General features: G+C 38.6%; 1 protein-coding gene and 1 pseudogene across 2 annotated transcripts in view; one reads left to right on the top strand and one right to left on the bottom strand.

Annotated features, from left to right (window-relative positions):
• Positions 1 to 1,372: 1,372 nt before the first annotated feature.
• LOC123480358 (protein S100-A14 pseudogene) lies at positions 1,373 to 2,348 on the top strand (annotated as a pseudogene).
• Positions 2,349 to 2,861: 513 nt separating this feature from the next.
• KPNA3 (karyopherin subunit alpha 3) overlaps positions 2,862 to 19,266 on the bottom strand; it is a 113,627-nt gene continuing 97,222 nt past the window's right edge. For both annotated transcript variants that reach the window (XM_024569860.4, XM_024569843.4), the window contains 3 exons: positions 14,116 to 14,278; positions 5,947 to 6,041; positions 2,862 to 5,403 (listed from right to left, as the gene is read on the bottom strand). In XM_024569860.4, the coding sequence (XP_024425628.1) occupies positions 5,305 to 5,403; positions 5,947 to 6,041; positions 14,116 to 14,278 (357 nt within the window). In that variant the 3' untranslated portion in view covers positions 2,862 to 5,304. The remainder of the gene's footprint in view (positions 5,404 to 5,946; positions 6,042 to 14,115; positions 14,279 to 19,266) is intronic.

Here is a 19,266-nt window from a genome sequence, read left to right as displayed (position 1 = left end):
TGCTCAGTTATTCTTTTGAGAAAACTCCCCTTTGGTGCCACTTGCCACTCCTAACAAGCACCTGGCTTTCTACACAGTCCAACTCTCTGACCATCCCAGAGTCTATTTGGGTTACGGGCAGTTGCTGCCCATCTCTTCTCCCAGCTCCAGGTGTCATCAGGATCCCCAATTTCTCTGGTACTGCCCCAGCTGGTGACCACCACCCCAGCCAGTGTACACTGCTGGCTGTGTGTCACTTACTGCTTTTTATCCCCCCAGTGACTTTACCAGTCCAGGTCTCTGGTGGTGAGGGTTCGAGACTTCCCCACTTTGGGAGGGGAGGGAGCCATTCGATGGCTATCAGGACCTGGATCTCCTCCAATACTCCAGAGGCCGCAGCGGCACCCTGGTCTTTGAGGGTCAGCCTACAAAATCTCCTTACCGCTCTTTTTTAAGCGTCCTCTGCACACTTTGGCTTCCAAACTTTGTATCAGCTGGGTTCTGTTTGTTGTTCACTCTGTTCTTCGGAAGACTGGCTAGGTGTCCCCGTTAAGTACACAAGCCGGTGGGCTCAGCTCCCACCTACATCGCCACCATCTTCCAAATCTCATGTTTAAGTAAACTTACTATTTTGTGTTGGGCTGCATGTGGCCCGCAGGCCATGGGTTTGACACCCTTGCCTTAAGACTTACAGTTTAATGTATAAAAATTGCATTATAATTCCTTTCTCCAAATAGATTTAATTAAAACCCTCCAGTTCAACTATGGTTAGAAAAATTCATAACCATCACTGTAAGACAACTGACATTCATAAATATTCACCTGCAGTAATTAAACAATCCCTTGAAAAGGACAACCTTTCTGAAGGGAATCATGGCAAGATTATATAGTATTACCATCACATTTATTTACTTATACACTGACTTCTTTCATAAATAATTTGAAGTAGCATTATACAAAACTAAAAATATTTGTACATGCAAAGTTTGGCTGTTCCTTTCTTCTTTTAATTAATCCAAGATTTCATTTGAAGCCACAAACTCTGTCTAACAGCTAAAAAACTTCAGGTTTACTTCAGGTGGTCTTGAAGTTATGGTATTTAAACCTGAGATATGTAGAAAGAAGGCCATGTGATGATGAGAGCAGAGATTGGAGTGAAATAGCTATAATCCCAAGAATGCCAAGGAATGCCAACAACCACCAGAAGCCAGGAAGAGACAAGGAAGGATCCTCCCCAAGAGCCTAGAGAGAGCATGTCCCAGCCATCACCTTGATTTCGGACTTCTGGTCTCCAGAATTGTGCAACCATAAGCTTCTATGATTTTAAGCCACTGCTTTGTGGTACTTTGTTATGGCAGCTCAGGAAATTAATAAAGATTTTGGTACTTATTTGTCACAAAATACTCTTAAATCTGGGATTGTTACTGGTCATGTTTGTCATAGTGGAAAGGAGATACTAAAATACAATGAGATCCTGATCTGTCTCAGTGGCTGTCAGCAGGCAGATCAGGTGCCATAGGCTCCCCTGGCACAGGCTGTAGGATGACACAACTCTCACCAAAGGACCAAACATACCAGGCACCATGCATGGGCTTGTGTTGGTCAGCCAATGCTAATGATGCCCAGGAATTCAGTGACATAAAGAGGACCACTGAGACCTCATCAAAAGCTTCCACCAGTACTCTGTGGAGGGTGGGAAGGAGATGCTGACCCCCTCCAAGCTACATGACCTGGTGACCCAGTAGTTGCTTCAACTCATGAGGAGCAACTGTGGGGTGGAAGAGAGAATCACCAGCCTGGGCAACTATAACGACTCTAACTGGAGTTCAGAAGTTTCTGGGAGCTGACTGGAGAAGCAGCCAAGAGCATGAAGGCAGAGAGCCCTGTCTGGGGGAGCTGAGAACCTTCCCCTGGGCTTCTTGGGGGAATGTTGGGGAAAGGGGACCTTAGAGACTATGGGCCTGGAAATAAAACTCCACTCTTTATCATCACCACACTGTTCCCCAGCTCACACCGCTCACTTCTGCAAGATTCAGACTCATAATGGCTCTACCAGGGTGTCTCTGCACTTCATCCCTGGGAGCTTTGTGGAGCTAATCAGTCCAGGAATCCCCACCAAAGGGAAGCTCAGGGGGTGGGTTGGGGCCAGGGATGGATGTGAAGGGGTAAAGATGGGCCACGCCTTTTGGTAGTAGGTGGCAGGACAGAGGGAGCTGGGTTATGGGAAATGATCTGAATAGGGCTGGATATTTAGTATTAAAAAAGGCCTTTAAGCCCTGGCTGGTGTGGAATGAGTGGAATCAGTGGAATGAGTGCTGCCTTGTGAACCAAAGGGTCACTGGTTTGATTCCCAGTCAGGGCACATTCCTGGGTTGCAGGCCAGGTCCCCAGCAGGGGATGTGTGAGAGGCAATCACACACTGATGTTTCTCTCCTTTTCTTTCTCCTTCCCTTCCCCTCTCTCTAAAAATAAATACAGTTGTTTTTAAAAAGTATTAAAAAATGTACCCCTTCTAGTCTCTTCCCCAACCCAAACTAGCTATTTGTCCAATGCTATCTCTGCCTCCAGCTCTGCCCAGCCTCTTCCCAGGACTGTCCTTGGGCTGGGCAGGGGAGTGACAGCACAGGGAAGAGGACTGGCTAAGGAGGGTGTGACCTTGGGAGTGAGAGGACCAACTGGGTGCTTGGGCATTTAATGACTGAGGGTTGTTTTGTATAATTTGATTAAAAAATAGAAAAAGTGAAAAAAATACAATGAAAGAGTTAAATCATAATTCACCTCCATTGTGTTTGATGTTTCAAAAATAACTACAAATTTAAATTTAACCACACAGAAAACAAAACCAGAAAATCAAGATACTTTTAGAAATAAGTTCTTCAGTGTTTTATGATATTTGATAGCAGCTTTTTTTATTGGTTACAAAACCTAAGCCCATATACAAAATTAGGAACACGTTTAGATGCCTCTTTTGAAAGAATGTTTTAGTCTTTTAAAACTGAGTTAAAAAAAATAAAAACAATGCAATTCTTCAACACTGTTTTGAAAACTTAAAAGTGCAACAACATACTTAGTTTCCTTTATCTACGAAATGGCACAATTCCAATTTCATACTGATAAGGTCACAACAAATTGAATCAAGCAAATGCATACAAACGTGTGCACTACTTGATGCTAATGTTCACTTATGTTAGTTTGTACTTAAAACACAAAGGAAATGGGAATTGGCACAAAAGAGACCCAATTTAATCTCAATGTGTGCAAAACTTAAAAAGGTAACTCAGTAAATATGGAGAGTCCAGAAGAAACTAAACTGGAAGTGTTAGTATAATTCACAATATCAAGAAGATTTGGACTTGAAGGGTTTCACCGCAGTTTGTGACCTTAATTAGCTTTAACTCTTACTTCCTATTTGTACAACACCACTGTTTCAAAAATTTAGACTACAGTGTATGAACAGGATGCAGTTAGCATATGAAGCTTTAACTCAAAATTTGGATAAAGAAAAAAGGCACAATGAACTTCAACTCAATTTTATGTGCACAAGAGTTGAAAAATCTGAGCCACCTTAAAGAGAAATTGATTCTAAAATTTATAAAACCTATAAATAATCAAGAGGCCAAACCACTATATTAAAACAGGTTCTCTAGCAAGTAAAAATCTTGCAGTTTAAACATACGCTTGTATCCATTCTGGATACAAGACAAAACTCACTCTTTAAAGTGGCTCCACCTTGGCAGATACATATATTTGTAATGAATGCACACCTGCTATGTGTTCTTTATCAGTGAAAACACCCCAGCTGATTCACAAAGCTCTGATGGCATCTGTCTCATCTTCATCACAGTAAACAACCCCTACCCCCACTGAATAACTAAATTAGTTTAGATTTTCTATCTCTTCACATCAATACATTGGAAAATTATACCCAGCAAACAATAGCAATAAAACCATTTCTGTGACAGCACAAATTATTGTTTAAAAATTTCAATTCATATTCTTTCATTAATAAATAACTGGGTCAGACAATTTACCAAAAGCAGTGATCTTACATAGTTAATACCAGATTTTGCAGAAGTTCTTAAAGATCACTGCAAATCAGGTTCACGTTAAATAACTGTAGATTATTCCTCTACACACATCCTGCCTGAATCTTTTAATATGTGAATATGCTCTTAGAGTAATTTCTGAAATAACTTTCCCAAAACTCAAAGAATGAAGTTTTATGACACTTCTTAATAGTTGCTGGTTTGTTGCCAGCCAACCACATTATCAAAAGCACTGATTACTAAGTAAAAAATATTTTAAGACTAAATTACAGTAAACATGAAAGCTCCACAGTTTAAACCCAATATAAATCAACCATATCCAATTATCAATTTAAAATGAAAATATCAACTCCTGAAAGCTAAAAGCAAGATTTTCTTTTTCTTAACATCACCAATAGGTACTTCAGACCTTCCTTTTTTTCTTTATAGTCAGGGACTCTTGCTTTCAACTTAAACAGAAGTTCAAGTCCATAACAGGTTGCAGCTCAGGTGAAATACCATGCACAGCATTTGATTACTTCAAAACAGCAGGAACACACAGGCTGAAGTGAGTGGTCAAATAGGGCTTGCTGTTCTCAAAAATTAGATATAATGGCGAAAGCATTACCATCCATAGCTAAAGTTCTTCCTCCAGCCCTGGCTTCTGAGGCAGATAACAAACACATCAATTACTGGTAGATGAAGTGCAGTTTGTAAAAACTTATCTGTTTAATCAATAATCAAATTTCCTTTTTAAGAGACTTTTTTTGGTGTCAGTTCCACCAATGAAAATTATTTGGCTTGTACTTTAAATCTATTTTTTCCACATAAAGAATATGAAAATATGTTTGTGGAGGACAATGATGAAGGCTCAGATCAGGCTGCACCTCTTTAAAGTCTTCCAATGTGTATATACATGATATCAAACTGTCTTGATCCACAGCGCACCATTTTCCAAAGGAATATTAAGTGGACAGCTAACATGCCACCACTATGGAATATTCTAAACTGGAGATTGCAGTTGTCAGCGTGTGGCACCAGGGAAGAGGGAATAATAGGGTACTTGAAATTATTAAGGAGAATTCTAAAACAGTTCAGGAAATCATGCATTTGCATTTACAATCCATGTGATAGTAACTTTTGGCAACTGCAAAGTGACTGAGACATGGCTTGCTTTAGAAGCATCAAAACGAGGAAGAGGCATTTGTGTTTTGGAGCCTTCTGTTGTTGCTCTGTCATTTGGTAGCCATCTGGTGGTGCTTCATACTGAATGTGGGAAAGATGCTGCACTCATCTGAACTCAAAAATTAAATTCTTTTGTCTGAAGGTTGGCTGTGGGGTCAAAATTATAAGTACCTCCTTGTGTTGCTTCAGGAATGAGGCTAGGATCTTCATCAATCTATAAAAAACAAATTAAAAAATCCTGATTATATTAAGATATTATACATTATGGTGTAAGCAGAAATGATTTACTTCTTATGAGAGAATTCTTTATGAATGTTTTAATCAGCTAAAACTATTTAAGTAAATCAATAATATTATTAATTTTAACAATATAAAAATCAAACACATATTTAAAAATTGCCCTGTTCTTAAGTTCCTATATCTTTAGATTTATTGTATTTATCTAAACATACTTCATTCCTATAGTTACTATCTCTTCTCATTTAACAGATTACAAATGTAACAAGATCTGTTTTTAAAATTTTACTTATAATGAAGTTTCAGACATGGTATTTGAAAAAAATGATTTGTGGAAAATAATCATTAAATTTTTAAATTTAGATTTTTATAAGTAACTGGAAGAATACCACCTCAAGAATATCTGATATTCAATATAAACTTAATTCATGTTAATACTAAAAGGAAAATTCTTAGTAAACTCATGTATGTACAGGTTTCAATGTGCACGTGGACACACCATACTTTAATATATACTTACATCATCGCCAGAGAAATACTGATCTATGATTTCAAATGCTAATTTATATATGTCTTCATTTTCATGTTGCTGTAAAACTTCAATTTTCTCCAAACCTGACAAAAATAATTAAACAGATAACAATGAAGCAGATATAATCAAACTGTGCTCATTTTAATCATGAAAACTCCTAAAAAACTAAGAACACTATCCAGCGACCCCCCAAAGACAACAGTGTCTAAAAACCAGATAAAACCCTGAAATGTTCTGACTGGAGGACCTAGTAACCCACTAATTTCTTTCACTTTAGAAGTCCTTGAGGTACCCTGGTTCCTAAGGCAGGAAGTTTTAAAAACACCCAAACACTCCACTGAATAGATGAAATTGTGTCACACAGATATATAGGCATTAATTTCAGGTTACGTGACAAGTTAGTGACAGAACTAGAACAAAGATCATTCGAGACTGTTTTAATATAATCATACTGCCCCATACAGTAATTTTCATCTTTTGTTTTCCAAATGTATTACTTTTATGTAACTACAAAAATAAGTTTTCAGAACTTAGGGATTAACAGAGATAAATGAAAGATAAATCTTTAAATTTTGAGGTAGAGAGAGGGGGAAGATGGTGGCGAGATACGTAGGAGCGGAGTCCACTTCCCCTCAGCACCAGTGAAACACCTAGCTGATCTGAGGAGCAGAGCGAACAGCCAACAGTATTCCAGCATATATGAAGATCGGAGACCAAAGATAGAGGACATTGAAAGATCGGACAGTAAGAAGAGTGCTTAAGGACAATAAGGTCCCTGGGACCTGTGCGGGGACCAGGGTGGCTGAAGCCCCAGCCCGGGCGCAGGGTCTGAAGCAGGATTCTTGGAAGAGAGCCAGGCTGGGCTGTGTGAGAGGCCAGGTGCTTGTTTGGACCCAGGGGGCTTGAATAGGAAGAATTTCTCAAAAAGAAAAAGAGAAAATAGAGGCACTCAGTGGCTAGTTAGAGAACAGTTCGCAGCAGCCGCCTCCTCTGGCGCCCCTCCCCCCTTAGCTCCTGGACTGTGAACACGGGATAAGCAGCCCGAGCTCTCACCTGAAGTCTGGTTGCGTGAACCCAGATTAGCGGATTGGGGGCCCACACCTGAAACCTTAGGTGGGTGCACACCAGGAGCAGAGGCTAGCTGCCCGACGCACAGGCCCAAAGTGGCGGACCAGCCAGCCACCTGACCAAGGCCCAAAGCAGCAGATCCCCTGATCAACTGCCTGGATGCCTGTGAGCGACCACACCTAAAAACACCAGTTCTGAACAACTCCTACCTAGCCCCTACATACAGAGCCCTGCAGGGCTACTGGTTCTCTAGGACTAAGGCAGAACACCCAGCAGAGGGGAGATGCAGGGCTAGGGGAGAATGCGTTCCCCAGAAAGACTCGACCCAGGAGGGGGCTGAACTACCCCATAGCAGCATCGAGAGACCCTAGCATCTAAGACAGCAAAGAGCAAGAAGGGGGAGTGTGAGTTGCCCCTAATTGGTGCAACTCAAGGACAGCCCAACTGGTGAACTAAAGGCCTAGTGGGGACCAGAAGGACCCTGAGGAACTGGACCAGAGGCTGAATATCAGCGAAGAGTGTGGCTCAGGAAGGGAGAAAAGTGAAACCAATCCTTCCAACCACCCCTTCCTGTTTCACAGACAGGAAGACCAGCAGAACTAACCTGACCAGTTTAAAGCCAGCAGAAGACTTTTTTTTTCCTCCTTTCCCCCTGAATTCCTTCTTCCTTTCTGTCCCTCTGTTTTTTTTATTCCTTCTTCCTTCCATCCTTTACCTTTTTTATTCCTTCTTCCTGCCTTCTTTTATTTATTCTTGTTTTAATTTTTGTAAAAATTCCTTATCTTGCCTCCGATCTTTCTTTATTCCTTCTTCCTTCCTTCCTTTCCTTTTCTATTCCCTTTTTCCTTCCTTCCCTTCTCCTTTTTTCCCCCCTTTTCTCTTTTTCCCACAGCAGAGACAATAAAACCTGGAGTGCTGAAAAGACCAGAGTTAGACTGTGTTAGACCCATAAACGTCACCTCAAGACCAGTGAGCACAGGAGATGAAGGAGACGGCACCACTGAATCCAACTGGCATTCTACCATAGAAGTTAATACCATAAACTCAGGGAGGCAGAATACATCAATTTAAGAAGCAGAGGCTAACAAGAGGACTCTCACAAACAATGGGAAGACAAAGAAACAATCCCCAAATGAAAGGAAGGGAGGAAGCCTACGAAAGAATGCTAACTGAAAAAGAGGCAAGTCAACTATCAGATACTGAGTTCATAGCAATGGTTATCAGGAAGCTCACTGAGCTCACAGAGAACTACAAGAAACTATAGGGAAACTACAATGAACTCACTGCAAACTATAGAAACATGAAAAAGGAAATAGAAACTAACAACAAGGGCAAAAGGAAATGAAGAATACAATTTCTGAATTGAAGAACACAGTAGAAGGAAACAAAAGCAGACTTGATGAAGCAGACGATCGGATCAGCGAGCTGGAGGACAAAGTAGAAAAAAAACACCGAGAAAGAGCAAGAAAAGGAAAAGAGGCTCAGAAAGAATGAAGAGGGATTAAGGGAAATGCAGGAAAACATGAAACATAACAATATCCATATAGTGGGCATACCAGAAAGAGAAGAAGAAGAGCAAGGGATAGAAAACCTGTTTGAAAAAGTAATGATGGAAAATTTCCCTAATCTGATGAGAGAAAAAGTCACCCAAATCCAGGAAACACAGAGAGTCCCAAGCAAGAGGAACCCAAAGAGGCCCACTGCAAGACACATCATAATTAAAATGGCAAAATTCCAAGACAAAGAGAGAATCTTAAAGGCAGCAAGGGAGAAACAGGGAGTAACATACAAGGGAGCCCCAATAAGGTTAGCAACTGACTTCTCAATGGAAACGCTCCAAGCCAGAAGAGAATGGCAAAAAATATTCTAAGCAATGAGAACGAGAGGCCGGCAACCAAGACTAATTTACCCAGCAAGGCTGACAATCAAGATAGAAGGCCAAATAAAGAGTTTCCCAAACAAAAGAAGTCTAAAAGAATACACTTCCACCAAACCACCTCTGCAAGAATGCTAAAGGGACTGCTTTAAGGAAAGGAAGGAAACGAGAAAGAGAGAGGAACACAGGTAGGAAAAAATGGCAATGAATAACTACCTATTGATAATAACCTTAAACGTAAATGGATTAAATGCTCCAATCAAAAGACATAGAATAGCTGAATGGATAAGAAAGCACAACCCACACATATGCTGCTTACAAGAGACCCATCTCAGGACAAGAGACTTACACAGACTGAAAGTGAAGGGCTGGAAACAAATATTCCAAGGAAATGGACAAGACAAAAAAGCAGGGGTAGCAATACTCGTATCAGACAAAATGACTTCAAAAGAGGGGCCATAAGGGAGACCCAGAAGGTCACTTCATAATACTCAAAGGAAGAATCCACCAAGAAGACATAAACATTGTAAATATATATGCACCCAACATAGGAGCACCCAAATACATAAAGAAAATCTTGGAGGACTTCATGAAAGACATTGACAGCAACAAAATTATAGTAGGGGACTTCAATACCCCACTGTCAAAAATGGACAGGTCTTCCAAACACAGTATCTACAAGGATATTGTGTCACTTAACAATACCCTAGATGAAATGGACTTAACTGATATATATAGAGCTTTTCATCCCAAAGAAGCAAAATACACATTCTTTTCAAGTGTCAATGGAACTTTTTCAAAGATAGACCACATGATAGGACATAAAGCAAGCCTCAACAAATTCAAGAAAACTGAAATCATATCAAGCATTTTCTCTGACCACAAGGGACTGAAACTAGAAACCAACCCCAAAGGAAAAAACCCCAAACACTCAAAATAATGGAGACTGAATAGCATGCTATTAAAGAATGAATGGGTCAAGAATGAGATTAGGGAAGAAATCAAAAACTTTCTGGAAACAAATGAAAATGAACTGACAACAACCCAAAACTATGGGACACAGCAAAGGCAGTCCTGAGAGGGAAGTTCATAGCAATACAGGCCTACCTTACAAAGATACAAACATTTCAAACTAAAAACCTAACACTACGCCTACAAGAACTCGAGGAACAACAACAAGGACAGCCCATAGCAAGCAGAAGAAAGGAACTAACCAAGATCAGAGCAGAGTTAAATGACATAGAGACTAAAAGCACAATTGTAAGGATCAATGAATCCAGGAGATGGTTCTTTGAAAAGATAAACAAAATTGACAAGCCTTTAAGTAAGCTCATGAAGAAAAAAAGAGAGAGGATCCAAATAAACAAAATTAGAAATGAAAGAGGAGAGATTACAACTGATACCACAGAAATACAAAGGATTGTAAGAAATTACTACGAAGAAGTGTATGCCAAGAAAATTGAACACATAGATGAAATGGACACATTTCTAGAAAAATATAATCTTCCAAAACTGAATGAAGAAGAAGCAGAAAGCCTGAACAGACCAATAACACCAGACGAAATTGAAGCAGTCATCAAAAAACTCCCAACACACAAAAGCCCTGGACCACATGGTTTCACAGGAGAATTCTACATAGAATTTAAGGAAGAGCTAACCCCTATCCTTCACAGATTATTCGAAAAAATCCAAACTGATGGAAGACTCCCAAACTCTTTTTATGAAGCCAGCATCATTCTAATCCCAAAACCAGATAAAGACACAACGAAGAAAGAAAACTTCAGGCCAATATCGGTGATGAACATAGATGCTAAAATTCTCAACAAAATATTAGCAAACCGAATCCAGCATACATTAAAAAGATCATACACTATGACCAAGTGGGATTCATCCCAGGGATGCAAGGATGGTACAATATTCGCAAATCAATAAACATAATACATCACATCAACAGCAGCAAAGACAAAAATCACATGATTATATCAATAGATGCAGAAAAAGCATTTGATAAGATACGGCACCCATTTCTGATAAAAACACTCAGTAAAGTGGGAATAGGGGGAGCAGTCCTCAACATAATAAAGGCCATATATGAGAGACCTACAGCCAACATCATACTCAATGGACAAAAACTTAGAGCTTTCCCACTAAGATCAGGAACAACAGAAGGATGCCCTCTCTCACTGCTCCTATTCAACATAGTAATGGAAATTCTAGCCACAACAATCAAACAAGAAAAAGAAATAAAAGGCACCCGAATTGGAAAGAGGACACAAAACTATCATTTTTGCAGATGACATGATAGTGTACATGGAAAATCCTATAGACTCCACCAAAAAACTACTCGACCTAATAAATGAATTTGGCAAAACAGCTGGATACAAAGTCAATTCTCAGAAATCAAAGGCATTCCTGTACACCAACAATGAAACTGCAGAAACAGAAATCAGGAAAAAAATCCCATTTTATATGGCAACAAGAAAAATCAAGTACCTAGGAATAAATCTAACCAAGGAGGTAAAAGACCTGTACTCAGAAAACTACACAACACTGAAGAAAGAAATTAAGGAAGACACAAACAAATGGAAGCATGTACCATGCTCATGCATTGGAAGAATTAACATCATCAAAATGGCCATACTACCCAAAGCAATTTATAGATTCAATGCAATCCCTATTAGAGTACCCATGACATATTTCACAGACATAGAACAAACATTTCAGAAATTTATATGGAACCATAAACAACCCCGAATAGCTGCAGCAATTTTGAGAAAGAAGAACAAAGCAGGAGGGATCACAATACCTGACATCAAACTGTATTAGAAGGCCACTGTAATCAAAACAGCCTGGTACTGGCATAAAAACAGGCACATAGACCAATGGAACAGAACAGAGAGCCCCGAAATAAACTCAAGTCTTTATGGTCAATTAATATTTGACAAAGGAGGCAGGAGCATAAAATGGAGCAAAAATAGCCTCTTCAATAGGTGGTGTTGGCAGGTCTGGACAACTATGTGCAAAAAAATGAAACTCGATCACCAACTTACGCCATACACAAAAATAAACTGATGATGGATAAAAGACTTAAATATAAGTTGTAACACCATAAAAGTCCTAGAGGAAAACATTAGCAGGAAAATCTCAGACATTCCACGCAGCAACATCCTCACAGACATGTCCCCTAAAGTAAGGGACATAAAGGAAAGAATAAACAAATGGGACATCATCAAAATAAAAACCTTCTGCAGGGCTAATGAAAGCAGCACTAAATTACAAAGAGAATCAACAGTATGGGAAAACATATTTGCCAATGATACCTCAGACAAGGGCCTGATCTCCAAAATATATAAAGAACTCACACGACTCCACTCCAGGAAGACAAACAACCCAATTAAAAAATGGGCAAAGGACTTGAACAGACACTTCTCCAAGGAAGACATACAGAGGGCCCAGAGACATATGAAAAGAAGCTCAGCATCACTAGCCATCAGAGAGATGAAAATTAAAACCAGAATGAGCTACCAACTCACACCAGTCAGAGTGGCCAACATAAACAAATCCACAAACAAATGTTGGAGAGGATGCAGAGAAAAGGGAACCCCAGTGCACTGTTGGTGGGAATGCAGACTGGTGAGGCCACCGTGGAAAACAGAATGGAATTCCCTCAGAAAACTAAAATGGAACTGTCCTTTGAGCCAGCAATTCCACTGCTGGGATTATACCCTAAGAACCCTGAAACACCAATCCAAAAGAACCTGTGCACCCCAATGTTCACAGCAGCACAATTTACAATAGCCAAGTACTGGAAGCAACCTAAGTGCCCATCACCAACGAGCGGATCCAAAAACCCTGGTATATCTACACAATGGAATTCTATGCAGCAGAGAGAAAGAAGGAGCTTATACCCTTTGCAACAGCATGGATGGAATTGGAGAGCATTATGTTAGGTGAAATAAGCCAGGCGGTGAGGGACAAATACCATATGATCTCACCTTTAACTGGAATATAGTAAATAGAATAAAAAGGAAACATAGTATAACCAGAGACATTGAAGTTAAGGACAATCTAACAATGGTCAGGGGGGAGTGGGGAAGGGACAGTGAGGAGAGGGGATTACAGGAACTACTTGCTATAAAGGACACATGGACAAAATCAAGGGGGAGGGTGGAGGTGGGGGAGTGATGGGGTTTCAGCTTGGGTGGGGTGGTGGGGTGGGGTGGTGGGATGGGGAGAAAAGGCACACAACTGTAATTGAATAACAGTAAAAAATAAGATAAAGAAAAAGAAGAAATAAATTTTGAGGTAATTTCTTAAAAAAATGAATAGGGGGGCTTATGTGTTGTGGTTACAACAAACTTTGGAAATAACTGTTTAGAACAGTAACTGTACAACACCTTCATTTATATATCTTCCCAATATATTTATTCTACATATCAGAGGCACAAGTCTATAAATGTAAATCCTTAATAATACCCTTCTTCGACAGCTTCCTTTTTAGCTAGGTTATTTTGAAATAGTTGCATTTTTCTTTATGTAGTAATATAAAAAATGGGAAAAAAGGTATCAGAGATAATGAATAGTATCCTATAAAATTACACTACAAAGTAAATATATATCCTAATTATAAGTATTACTCCCATAGACAGAAGCAACTACAGTGATAAAAAGCTGAACAGTAACAATTTTGTAGCTCAAATTCTCTGGGTTAAGTTGTTCTAAACCAGAATACAGGGGTAATTTCAAATTATCTTTAAAAGTAAAACATCCTAAAGCCAGAATGAACAGTGAATTATTAATATAAAATCTGGATTTTTAATTATTCCTTTATAACTACTTCTATGACCATTGATAAGATTCCTTGACATTTCTAGGATAATTTTTTCTTGTTATTAAGAAAACCCTTCCAGTCTGAATACTCTTTGATGCAATAGCACTGTGACTTCAAGAAGAGCATTTGTATTTCCTAAAAAGTAATGTGAATCTCTAGAAAGGTATTGAGTAACCGTCACAACCAGTTTTTCCACAGTATGTACATAGTATTCCCTGGAAAATCGTCTTGGAATGCTAATATAGTAATTCAGAACAGCAACATACTCTGATGATGTAACAGCAAAAACTATCCAAATAGTTTTCTTTCGAATTGTCTTTTAAGGATCTAATGTTTCAGAGTTTAGAAATCAACTATTTTTCTTTAGTAAATCCACTCTTACCTCCACATTCTTCTATGATTTCAGCTATTGTGCTTGCTTCATCACCAGCCATTATCAGAATGTTTTTCAGACCATCTAGAACTACTTGAACCACTTGAGAATCTTTTACTGACAGTAAATTACAGAACGGTGGAATTACATTCTGCTGTACAAGGTACTCAACCTATATAACAAAAGAGAAAAAATATTTTTATTTACTGTATTTTTTGGACTATAAGACAAACCTAGGTTTTAGAGGAAAATAGGAAAAGCCAGGTTAAGCTACATTCAGACTATAAGACGCGCCCCCTTCCTCCCAAATTTGGGGGGTGTGCGTCTTATAGTCTGAAAAATACGGTATATAATTATCCTTTCCTAAAAAAGTATACAGTAAGGGTTTATAAACAATCAGTAATTCCTTTTTTAAAAACTGTTGTTCAAGTACAGTTGTCTCCATTTCCCCCCATCACTGTCCCCTTCCCCACCCACTCCCATCCTCAAATCCTATCCTGCTTTGGTTTTGTCCATGGGCCTAGAGATGGGTTTTATACATGTTCCTAGAGATCCTTCCCCTTCTTTCCCCATTATCACCTTCCCTCCACCCCTCTGGTTATTGTCAGTTTGTGATTTACTTCAATGGCTCTGATTATATTTTGCTTGCTTGTTTGTTTTGTTAATTATGTTTCACTTATATGTGCGATCATATGGTATTTGTCTTTCATTGCCTTGTTTATTTCACTTAGCATAATGCTCTCCAGTTCCATCCATGTTGTGGCAAAGTGTAGGAGTTCCTTTATTTCTGCTGCATAGTATTCCATTGTGTATGTATACCACAGTTGTTCTATCTTCTCACTTACTCATGGACACTTAGGTTGCTTCCAACACTTGGCTCTTGTAAATTGTGCCTCTATGAACAATGGGGTGCATTGGTTCTTCTGAACTGATGTTTCAGGATTTTTAGGGTATAATACCAGCAGTGGAATTACCAGGTCAAAACACAGTTCCATTTTTAGATTTTTGAGGAAATTCCATACTGTTTTCCATAGTGGCTGCACCAGTCTGCATTCCCGCCAACAGTGTACTGGGGTTCCCTTTTCTCCATGTCACCAGCACTTGTTGTTTGTTAACTTGTTGATTTGTTTATGATGGCCATTCTGACTGGTGTGTGGTGGTATCTCATTGTGGTTTTAATTTGCATCTGTCTGAGGGCTAGTGATGCTGAGCATCTTTTCCTATGTCTCTGGGCCCTCTGTATGTCCTCCTTGGAGAAAAGTCTGTTCAGGTCCTTTGCCTATTTTTTAATTGGGTTGTTTGTCTTCCTGGAGTGGAGTCATGTGAGTTCATATATTTTGGAGATCAAACCCTTGTCAGAGGTATCACTGGCAAATACATTTTCTCATATGGTTGGTACCCTTTTCATTTTGTTGATAGTTTTCATTAGCCATGCAGAAGCTTTTTATTTTGATGATGTCCCATTTGTTTATTCTTTCCTTTATGTCCCTTGCTCTAGGAGACCTATTGGTGAAAATATTGCTGCATGGAATATCTGAGATTTTCCTGCCTATTTTCTCCTCCAGGACTTAAATCATGTCGCAACTTATATTTAAGTCTTTTATCCATCTTGAGTATATTTTTGTGTATGGTGTAAGCTGCTGGTTGAGTTTCATTATTTTGCATGTAGATGTCCTGGTCTCCCAACACCATTTGTTGAAGAGGTTATTTTTACTCCATTTTATGCTTCTGCCCCTTCTATTGAATATTAATTAACCATAGAGACAGAGGTTTATTTCTGGGCTGTATATTTGGCTCCACTAATGTATGCGTATGTTCTTACGCCAGTAGCAGACTGTTTTGATTACAGTGGCCTTGTAATAGTTTGATATCAGGTATTGTGATCTCTCCTACCTTGTTCTTCTTTCTCAGAATTGCTGTGGCTTCTAGGTCATTTAGGATTCCATATGAATTTTTGAGATGTTTGTTCTGTATCTGTGAAATGTCATTGGTAGTTTTAATAGGGATTGTGTTGAATCTATAAATTGCTTTGGGTAGTATGGACATTTTGGAGATGTTAATTCTTCCAACCCGTGAACATGGGTTGCTTCCATTTATTTGTGTCTTCCTAAATATCATTCTTCATTGTTGTGCAGTTTCCTGAGTACAGGTCTTCAACTTCCTTGGTTAGGTTTATTCCTAGGTACTTTATTTTCCTTGTTGCTAAAGTAAATGGGATTTTTTCCTGATATTTCCTTGTTGGTGTACAAAAATGCCTTCCATTTCTGAATATTGACTTTGTATCCCACTCTTTTGCCAAAATCACTTATGAGGTTGAGCAGTTTATTGGTGGAGTGTGTAGGGTTTTTTATGTACACTATCATATCATCTGCAAATGATGACAGTTTTAATTCCTCCTTTCCAATTTTGTTGCCTTTTATTTCTTTTTCTTGTCTGATCACTGTGGGTAGGATTTCCAATACTACGGTGAATAGAAGTGAAAGTGGACAACCTTGCCTTGTTCCTGATCTTCATGGGAATGCTTTTACTTCTTGCCTAATGAGTATGATGTTGACTGTAGACTTCTTGTATATGGCCTTTATCATTTGAGGAATGCTCCCTGTAGTCCCACCTTGCTGAGTGCTTTTATCATAAATGGGTGCTGTATCTATCAAATGCTTTTTTGCATCTATTGATATGAACATGTGATTTTGGTCTTTTCTTTTGCTTATGTGAAGTATTACATGTATTGATTTTTGAATATTGTACCATCTTTGCATCCCTGGACGAATCCCACTTGATCATGCTGTATGATCTTTTAATATGTTGCTAGATGTGGTTTGCCAATATTTTATTGAGGATTTCAGTGTCTATGTTCATCAGCGATATTGGCCTGTAGTTTTCTTTGTTGTGTCTTTATCTGGTTTTGGGATCAGGATGATGTTGGCTTCGTAAAAAAAGTTTGGGAGTCTTCCCTCTTCTTGGATCTTTTGGAATCATCTGGGAAAGATAGGAGTTAGCTTCTCATTAAATGTTTTGTAAAATTCTTCTGTGAAACTGTCTGGTCCAGGGCTCTTTGTTCTGAGAGTTTTTTGATTACAGCTTCAATTTCACTAGCTGTTATCCTTCTGTTCAGGCTTCCTACTTTTACTTCATTCAATATTGGAAGATTACATTTTTCTAGAAATTTGCCCATTTCACCAAGATTTTCAAATTAGTTTACATACAGTTGTTTTTAGCAATTTCTTACAATCATTTGTATTTCTGTGGTATCAGTTGTAATTTCTCCTCTTTCAGTTCTGATTTTATTTATTTGGGTCCTCTGTTTTTCTTGATGAATCTGATTAAAGACTTGTAGTTTTATCTTGTCAAAGAAGCAGCCTCTGGATTTATCAGTCCATTGAATTGTTTTCCTTATTTCTAGGTCATTTAATTGTGCGTTGATCTTGATTATTTCCTTCCTTCTACTTGCCCTGGATTTTGCTTGTTGGTGTTCCTGCAGTTCTTGTAGATTTAGGGTTAGGTTGTTTATTTGAAATGTTTCTAACTTCTTTAGGAAGGCCTGTATCACTATGAACTTCCCTCTCAGGACTGCCTTCACTGTGTCCCATAGGTTTGGACTACTGTGTTTTCATTTTCATTTGTTTCCAGAAACTTTTTGAGTTCTTACTTGACCTCATTATTAAGCCATTCCTTGTTTAATAGAATGCAATTCAGTCTCCAAGAATATGAATGCTTTTGAGTTTTTTCCTTGAGGTTGTTTTCTAGTTTCAGGCCCTTGTGGTCACAGAAAATGCTTGGTATGATTTCAATTTTCTTGAATATGCTGAGGATTGTTTTGTGTCCAATCATGTGGTCTATCTTTGAAAATGTTCCATGTGCATTTGAAAAGAATGTGTATTTTGCTTCTTTGGGATGAATGGTTCTATGTATGTCAGTTAATTTGATCTAGGGCATTGTTCAATGCTGCAATATCTTGTTGGTATTTGTTTGGAAGATCTATCCATTTTTGACAATGGGATGTTGAAATCCTGCACTATAACTGTGTTGCTGTCAATATCTTTCTTGACATCCTCCAAGATTTTCTTTATATATTTGGGTACTCCTATGTTAGATGTGTATATATTTACAATGCTTATGTCTTCTTGATGGATTCTTCCCTTGAGTATTATTAAGTGTCCTTCTGTGTTTCTTTTTATGGCCTTTGGTTTGAAGTCTATTGTGTGACATAAACATTGCTATGCCAGCTTTTTTTCCTGTCCATTTGCTTGGAATATTTTTCTCCAGCACTTCACTTTCAGTCTATGTAGGTCTATTGTTCTGAGGTGTGTCTCTTGTAGGCAGCATATGTGCGGGTTGTGTTTTCTTATCCATTCAATCATCCTATATCTTTTGATTTGAGCACTTAATCCATTTACATTTAAGGTTATTATTGATAGGTACTTACTCATTTTTCCCCTTTTGTCCCGGTATTCCTCTCTGTCTCACTCTTTTTCTTCCTCTTCTTAAAGCAATCCCTTTAGGATGTCTTGCAATGCTGGTTTGGTGGGGGTAAATTAGCCTTCTTTTTTCTGGGAAACTTTTATTTTGCCTTCCATTTTAACTGAGAGCCTTGCTGGTTAGAGCAGTCTTGGTTGTAGGCCTCTGCGTTACATTACTTGGAATATTTCTTACTATTTCCTTCTGGCTTATAGTGTTTCTGTTGAGAAATCAGCTGCTAGCTTTATCAGAGCTCCCTTGTATGTTACTTTCAGTTTCTCCCTTTGCTGCCTTTAAGAGTCTGTCAGTCTTAACACTTGGCATTTTAATTATGATTTGTCTTGCAGTAGGCCTCTTTGTATTCTTTATTGGGATCCTCTGTGCTTCCTGAACTTGTGTGGCTTTTTCACTCTCCAGGTTAGGAATGTTTTCTGCCATTATTTTTTGAAACAGGTTTTCTATCTCTTGCTCCTTTTCTGTTTCTTCTGGTATTCCTATGATACAAATGTTTTTGTGCTTCATGTTGTCCTGTAGTTTCCTTAAGCTATATTCATATTTTAAAAATCTTTTTGCATGCCTCTGCTCTACCTGGTATCTCTCTCTACCCTGTGCTCTAGCTCTCTAATTCAGTTCTGCTTCATCCATCTTTAAGTCCTTCTGGTGTATTTTTAAATTTCTGATATTGTATTTTTCATTTTTTCT

This window comes from Desmodus rotundus, chromosome 13, assembly GCF_022682495.2.
Source record: "Desmodus rotundus isolate HL8 chromosome 13, HLdesRot8A.1, whole genome shotgun sequence".
Lineage (NCBI taxonomy): Eukaryota > Metazoa > Chordata > Mammalia > Chiroptera > Phyllostomidae > Desmodus > Desmodus rotundus.
The sequence above is the reverse complement of the archived record's forward strand: the minus strand, read 5'-3'. Positions and strand labels throughout refer to the sequence as shown.